The 8,242-nt window shown below is 42.2% G+C and overlaps 1 protein-coding gene across 1 annotated transcript in view; it reads right to left on the minus strand.

Annotated features, from left to right (window-relative positions):
- The window catches only part of LOC308172453 (arf-GAP domain and FG repeat-containing protein 1-like), a gene marked incomplete at both ends in the record, with an annotated part of 30,048 nt that extends 22,770 nt beyond the window's left edge, over window positions 1-7,278 (minus strand). The window contains one exon of the mRNA XM_080547358.1: window positions 7,127-7,278. Within this exon, the coding sequence (XP_080403484.1) occupies window positions 7,127-7,278 (152 nt within the window). The remainder of the gene's footprint in view (window positions 1-7,126) is intronic.
- Between the last annotated feature and the right edge of the window lie 964 nt (window positions 7,279-8,242).

Genomic DNA, 8,242 nt, shown 5'->3' on the forward strand with positions numbered 1-8,242 from the left:
CGATCATTAGAGGTAGATCATCTATCTCCTGTGCCACAGCCGCCCAAGAGCTCTGTGTTGCACAAACTAGATATGAAAACAGCAAGTAGGGCCTACATGGTCTCTATATATATAGATCAAACCTCACAATCAACTAACTAGGTCTACGCAACTGGATACCTCACACCATCTACAACACACTGTATAGTACTGCATAAGACTAAGACTCATAAGATACTACAACACACTATAGTACTGCATGAGACTAAGATACTTAAGACACTTAAGAGGGGAATGTAGCATAATCCTGAGCCTGAATCAGTGTGATTATAAAGAGCTTAGCATGATTACTCCATATAGCCTAGGCCTAGCAATACACTGCAGACAACCTGAGATGATGGGGGTGCATGAATGGCTTTAAATGGCCACAAGGGGAACAAAACCAACAAGCTCCTCAGCAGGATAGGGTGAACACACAAGTGGTCCTCTTTTGGGGATATCAAGCCTCTATGGTAAATGGAAGTGACTTATATAGCGCCTTATTCCAAAGCGCTTTACAACGGCCTCTCATTCACCCATTCACACACACATTCACACACCAATGGCGGCAAGCTGCCATGCAAGGCGCCGGCCCGCTCACTGGGACAATTTAGGGGTTCAGTGTCTTGCCCAAGGACACTTCGACATGTGGCCAGCCGGGGCTCGAACCGACAATCTGTCGACCTTGCGATCATTAGACGACGGCTCTACCTCCTGTGCCACAGCCGCCCCGGGCGGCTTCTGTCATGCACCCCCAATGTGTTAGATAATTAACATAGGGTCGTCTAAGGGGGTGTTCTCACTAGAACATTTGCTTCACTTGAAACGGAGTTTAGGATAAAGTTCGCTTTGCTCTACGTCGTTTGGAGCTGTGAGAACGCGCATTCGAAGTCGCTCCCGCAGCAAAGAACCAACGGATGCTCTGCTTGAAAAGGGTGGTTTCGCTTCGGTTAGAAACGACACATCCATCACTTTGCTTCGCTTCGCTTTTGGTGAGAACGCTGCCCGAGGCTGAGATAAGAGAGGGATGAACGGGTAATTTTCTATTTTTAGAAATCAGAGAAATAATTTATGCAACAATGTTGCGAACTCATCCACTTGCTCCGGGTCCTGATTCAGACTTTCACGTGAGAACATGACCTTAATGTTTTTGCCATGATTACAGATCTTTTATTGCTTTTTCTGCAAAATTTGACATGAGGGTTGGGCGCTAATACCATATACCATGGCATTTGAAAATAGCAACAGTGTCCATTTCAATACAGTCATAAAAAAAACTGATGTGTGCGCAATATATATCATAAATGCCTTAAGAGTGTTTTCTAGCAATAGTAATAGCATAATAACAATATAGGCTACTTATATGCCAGCTCCAGGTTACTAGGCTTTCCTTCCACTGCTCCATACGCTAGCATAGAAAGCTTTTTTATGTAACCACGTTTCCCTAAAACTAAAATATCTGCCCCAAATTAAAATTAAAATATGCCTGCAGAAAGAGTGGGGTGTTAGGTATCATGACATGTTCAGTTTGAAACTATCTCTTCTGGTTGTTACAATGAGTGAAGTGGATTTACATCCTGTAACAGAATGATGGTAACAGAATGACTACATGCTTCCCTACAGAGACGCATCATTGAGGCCTCCTGTCATTGATGTACATGATGATGTAGGGGAAATAAAACAGGGAAACAAAGGTAGTAGGAATATACAATAGCTATCATTAAGGTAATAATGTAAAGGGAATTGAGGAAAAAACCCACAAAACAAGAGAAAAATACATTTGTTTTTACATTGATTAAAATGTATTACATTCTTTGTGGTTTGCAGTATATTTTTCTTCATTACAACAATACAATAGCCTAGTATACTTTTGGCAACACAACAATTAATAATAAACTACAAGTAGGCTCTTCAGGCTACACCTTAACTGTTCCTCCTGAGACATTACCACCCCCCAGCACTGCTGAGACACCCGCTTTTCCCCTTTACTGTGCCTCCTAAGACTTCTACTGCCCCCCTTGTACTGTCTCTCCAGTGTTAAATTAAAAATATATATAATGATAATAATAATAATAATAATAATTCACAATGACTGCCTGTGGCCCTTGGCCTGAGCTGGATTACTCTTCCTGCTAGAACTGGTGAATTGATGATTCACTTCCTTAGTCAAATGTATTGATTGTAAGTTGCTTTGGAATAAGGCGTCTGCTAAATGCCAAAAATGTAAATGTGAAATGGCCTATGTCTCATGCAGACACCCAACCTGCTCTGTGCCTCTGCACAATACAGTATGCTCTTTCACCATGAAGATAAAATCCCTTGATGTCATTTTTGCACAAGTGTGCAACATGTATGTCATCATTCTCAATGGAAGTTCTAGGCCTACAGCTCCATAGCTGTGTGATTTGCTGGCTATGAGATGAGGGTGTTGATGCAGTGCTTGGTGAGCATGGTGTTGCAGTGTTCTGTAAATACTGCTATATGACACCCAGTTTTTTCGGCTGTCCCTGTGGAAGAACCTCTTTGGAACCCTGAGAACCCTTTGAGAAGTTTCTCCCACAGGGACAGTCGAAGAACCCTTCCAGGTTCTGTACGACCTGTACTATAAGTTAATGTAGCCAATTACATTTCAGTGAGTCATCCCATTACCATATCATTTGGTCATTCTGTTGCCGATTTGTTAACAGAATTATCAGTTTTAATCACTTTACTAATTTCCCACCTCGAAAAAACTGACAATGGTGAATGTCCTCCATCATAGAATCTTAGAAAAAAACATATTGGTTATGATGACAAAACCCCCCACAAGAGCATGACATAGATTAAAGATAGTTTTCATTTTCAAATGTCATTGAGGACAATTTGTTTTCCACTTTCCAATGCCAGTGTTGAGGGACAAATCCGACGATTATAATCTCAGTGGAAATAAAACACTGTCAAACTTGAATCCATATTCCCTTGCTACACAGTCTCAACTAGCAGTATGCAGGAGCTGTCTGTGTCTAGCCTACTGACAAAATGTGTGTTTTAATCATTTAATCAGTGATTTCTTTAGTTGCCTGATAACTAGTGACAGTGTTCTGACCCACTGCTTGGTCCTGGGCCAGTTGACCAGCTGAGATCAGAACACATTCAGCCTTCTATTGTCCTGACTGGGTACAGTAATGGCGCTTTTCCATCAGCGGCCCGGGTCGCTTCGGCTCGGTTCGGGTCGGGTCGGGTCGCTTCGGCCCGCTTTTGAACAGTTCTGGTTTTCCACTATACACAACAGACCAGGAACTAGTAGGAGGAGTAGGAGATAGTAGGCGGAGTTACGCGTCATAAAAGCGCACCATGGAGGTGACGTATATTTTCACGAGACACAACACAGCCACAACAACAGCAACATGGAGGAACTTGAAGCTATCGTATGCCTTTCCCTCGGCATGTGGTATATTATGAACCGTGGTTTTTTGGAGAGAAAGAGAAAGAGAGAGAGGAAGCTATGTACACATAATAAAGTCATGTTTTTTGAACCCTTAAAACCACTGCCTTCACTTGTCTGCTTTATGAACTGTAGTATCATTGTGTGCGGACAAACACGGTGCCCTTTGCGGGTTAATAACTTCGGTTTACCGTGGGTTAGGATAACAATTCAAATGTGTCCGGATAGGGGAGAGGACAGGGAATCCAAAACCATTTGAATGGTGTCGATCCTACACTCCTATCATCGTCGACACAGCGCGGCAACGAATTCCCTGTTAAAACGATTCTCTCCCCCCGCTGTCAACAGGAATTTCATCCAGCTGGCGCGGTGCTGCACTCTCTCTATTTCGGGCTAAACTGTGCAGTGTAGCCGGCGTCCTGGTTCCTCCAGCAACCGGACACTTCCATAAATAACAACAAATATGTAATATGTAAATATGTATAATACCACGTTCATTGATAAAATGACGCCAGGGATGGAAAGGGGTGATTGCAGTTTTAGAAGGGGGATGATGAAGCTCTGGACTATGGAACGGCACAGCACAACACAACGGGGGGAAATGCGATAAGAATTATGACAAAATGCAGCACCATCATGCACAGATCAGCCTTAAAGCATGTAACGTTAGATATATAACGTTATACAGGGAGCGATGTATTTCTACGGAAAGGCTGATAGATTGTAGAATCTTCTTGTCGGTAAAACGATGGAATCAATCTATTGAGGATTGTGATCTTAAATGCGTTGTGTCATCTCAGGATAGATTAGGTGCACAGCATACACGATTTGACAAGGAAATAGGATGTTCAACACGGGTCGGAATCTCTGTACAGTTCAACTGTTCAAAAAGTGCAACTTCTCTGCTTTCAGAAACTCTTTGAATTTTTTAGATTGGGCATATAGTTCATGAATTACGATAGTTTGAATCCGCTGTAGACAGCTCCGGTGTCGGAGCAAGACTATCGGCATTAGTCAAATACATGCTCACATCAAGTCATCCGTTCACTGCTGTCCATCAAAAATGGCACATCCATCAATAATATTACACAATAACAACTGCTCTGATTAGATTGCTTAGATTGTTTAATATATCAACGGGGGGAAAAGCGAGATGAACTCGCGAGTATCAATGCTTCATTGAACGGAAAGTCCTATCTATCCCATTCAAAGTGTTTTAGCCATCCCCCTTTCCACTGGTAATAAGGAATTGGCAAGAATTCATAGCTTTCATGTGACGTCACAGCATAGTGGAAACGCCCACCTGACGGGCAAAAGGCACTGCCTGTGAAGTTGCAGAGCACCAGGAAACACAGTAGCATTGGTTAGAAAACAATCATGCCAGATAGTTGCTGTGCAATCGGGTGTACAAACCGGCGAGGAGATAGGCCTGGGTTGTGTCTTTATAGGATACCGAGTGAAAAAGCAAATAAATGCATATTTTGAATAGGCCTACATAATTAGGCTACAGCTGATCTTTAGTAAAGAAAAAAAAAGAAGGGGTATAACACGATTGACAATCATAACGGAAGTAGTAATGAATCATAATTTCAAAGGTGTAATATGGTATGAATAACCATAATTAGTCATCATAAACTGCTTTGGAGGACCAAGTGTCATAAGCCACTATCATTGTTAGTTTACAATCATTTTCATTGCATTGTAGAAAACACTTTCTGTCAGATCGGTCCGGTAACGGGATGTGATTCCATGCTACCACATTTAACATTGTTTACTTCTTCGTTCTGGTTTCTACTACACTACGAGTAGTGGGCGAGTCGAAAAGAAGTGGGGGTGACAAAAGCGCTTTGCTGTAGTCTAGAGTCGCTTGACAGTGCTCCCAGGCTGATGTATCTGACCTAACTGTTTTTCATCAGCATGCTAGTATTATTCTACGAAGTAATTTCTGATGTTCTAACATAGCTAATGTATTTCATTTCTGCCGATTTCAGAGTCTACATTTACTGTAGCCAATCAATGGGATAACCAAATATTATAGGTTGTGTACTACAGCTGATGACTATAGCATGCACACAGCTTACATATGGAGTTTTATTATCAAACAGAACACTCACACAGGATATGAATAATCAATAGAGAGACAATATCATATTAGCGAAATAGTAAAAAAAAGTACATGAGTCTGAAAGTGCAACAATACACCTCCATGGAGTTGCTCACTCATCCTCAACCCTCCCACCTAAATGGAGCGTTATAGTGCAACCCATATAACCAGAGCCTTTGATAAAGATGTAACCCCACAACCCCACTTCATCCACCCTCAGCTCACCCACAGCTGTGTATACCATAGAATGAATGAAGACATGTCAAGGTTTGTTCAGTTTTTTCTGCTCCCTCTTCTGTTTAGCTAGTTCTCTTTTACAGTCACTGCATTTCCAACATGACCGTTTTATGTTAGTGGTGTCTATCTTTAAGCAAGCGCTGTGAATGTATTGTGTTTTACAGATCCCTGATGTACACTCAAGTATGTCATCAGTAGGCAGGACAGGCATTCCACAGTAACAACTCTTGCCTTCAGCTGGTTTGGTGGCATGTGATGCTAGAACAGGAGCTGTGAAGACTTTACCTACTGGCTCTGGAATTACACAGGTCCTGACAAATGTGTGGACCTTCTCGCAGATAATGTCAAAGAAGTCTGAATCAGGCAGAACTCTCTCAATGTACATTTCGTCTGTGTCTGCTGTCCCTGGTCCCCAAACAGCGAAGTCACAGTAGCTTGCTTCTGTCAGGTGAATTTGGGTCTGGACCTAATAATAAATAATGCATTATATTTAGTCAACTTGAAATGAAAGTAACAATTGCGATGCTTTACACCAGCAAATATAAAAACAGATTGATTTTTAAAAAATCACCTGATAATAGTACTGATGGTCCCTCTTTAGTGATAGTTTGCCCTCAGTCAGTTGTAGACAAAACGTGCTGTCTCTGCTTTTCTCCACCATTGTGGTACCCTGAAGGCTGCTGGGTGCCTTAACCTCCAACACACCCATGTCATGGCAGTCACATGTTAGGACACCATCAGGTGATGCCCCTAACCAAGGATATTTGGGGGTGATGAACAGCCCTGCTTTGTTAACAGTGAGGTTGGTGTGTTGGCTCTCCGTGAGCTTGGTGTATTTCTTAACAACCTCTTCTTCATGTTCAACACCCCATCTAAAAACAACACAAACAGTGTGTCTTAGCAATTTATGGTAATAGCTTACATGTTTACCACAACAAAGTGCACAGCTAATATGACAGCAATGAACACAGCTCTTATCACAGTAACATTACTGAGGGATCATCATATACTCATTGTACATCGAGAAAGGTGATGGGGGATGAAGATTTAGGGGGAATGGTGGAGTGGTGGCCTGGAATGAACAATGCAGGGCCATCACTCTAGAGTGACTCAGCATTGTTTTGAGTTTCTAGGGTCAACGACAGGCATGGAATACAAAAGGGTAATTGCATATATTCAAATGACTCTTATGGAACACAGAAAGGCAGAAACTGTGCAATCAAGTCTTTGTAGTCATTTAAATGTGTCTATTGTTCTAGCCCAAGTCAAGTATTGCATATGATAATTTTCTCTTACATCCCCTAGATCGCTGTCGATGTGAGTACCTAAGTGGCTGTGAATACCTGAGGGAATGTGGTGTTTTCTTTGTATCCTTGTAGGCGACAGGATAGCACACTTTCTTCAGCAGGGAGACTGATGGTTTGACTGGGTCAGTGTGGCAGACTGCTCGTATGTTGGAAGCAGTCACCCTTCCTGCCTTCTGCTCAAACCACATGGCACATTTTGCTTGAAGTTGTGTCTCCTTCTCTATCACGTGGCACTATTTGAAATAAATAAGGTTTAGTAACAAGTTTGTGACATGTGGATATGACCAAATTTACTGACTGATGTGGCCTAAATGTAGCCTACCTGTTCTTCTGTCAAACTCAACCCTGTAAAGATCTCTTCACTCTTTGCCTGTAGTTCTTTGTCTGATAAAGCTCGATACAGTTGGCTTAAAGGTGCAGGGATGTTCAGCTGCACTGCCCTTGGTATGAACCTGAGTGTGAATGAAAAGACCATTGTAAATTGTTATTGGTGCTGAGAAAAGTTGCCATATAAATGCAATGAATTATTATCATAAAGTGTGTCTAAAGATGGCATGGCATGTTAGTTATTTTTTGGGAAACCAAACAATCATTATTATTTAGTGTTAACCTCTTTGCATGGCCAGGGACAACAGACAGGATGCAGCTTTTCACAGTTTTTTTCTCCCTGTCTTCAGTTGCATGCAGCATGCTGTAGAATGCTGTACATTCATCAGGGGTTGGAGGTGGTATCTTTGCTGGGGGGAGGTCACCCCAGCCAGCAGCTTCTCTCTTTCGCTGGACCTTTGTAACCTTATCTGGCTCGCTTCAGCATACAAGTCAGCTGGTTTCAAGGATGCCATACTGGGCTCAATCCAGCTGCAGGCCTTTTCAGTGCATGCAGTGCCATCTAGCCTGCATGTAATTGGATGTAGTAAAGCGAATCACACTGAAAATAAGTCCCGAACTTTGTCGTGACGTCCCTAACAAATGACTTTACTGTGATGTATAATGCATTTGTTGAATCAAATCAAATCATACCTGTTCACAGCTGCAAGCAGGGCATAGGTTATGGCACCTATGTGGGAGCAAACTTCTCCTAATCCTGCCATGCAGACACAGTGACCAAATCGGATTAATCCGTCCTTTTCCACAGCAACCCATGATGTCAGT

The sequence above is a fragment of the Nansenia antarctica genome (assembly GCF_963989245.1).
Source record: "Nansenia antarctica genome assembly, chromosome: 17".
Taxonomy (NCBI): domain Eukaryota; kingdom Metazoa; phylum Chordata; class Actinopteri; order Argentiniformes; family Microstomatidae; genus Nansenia; species Nansenia antarctica.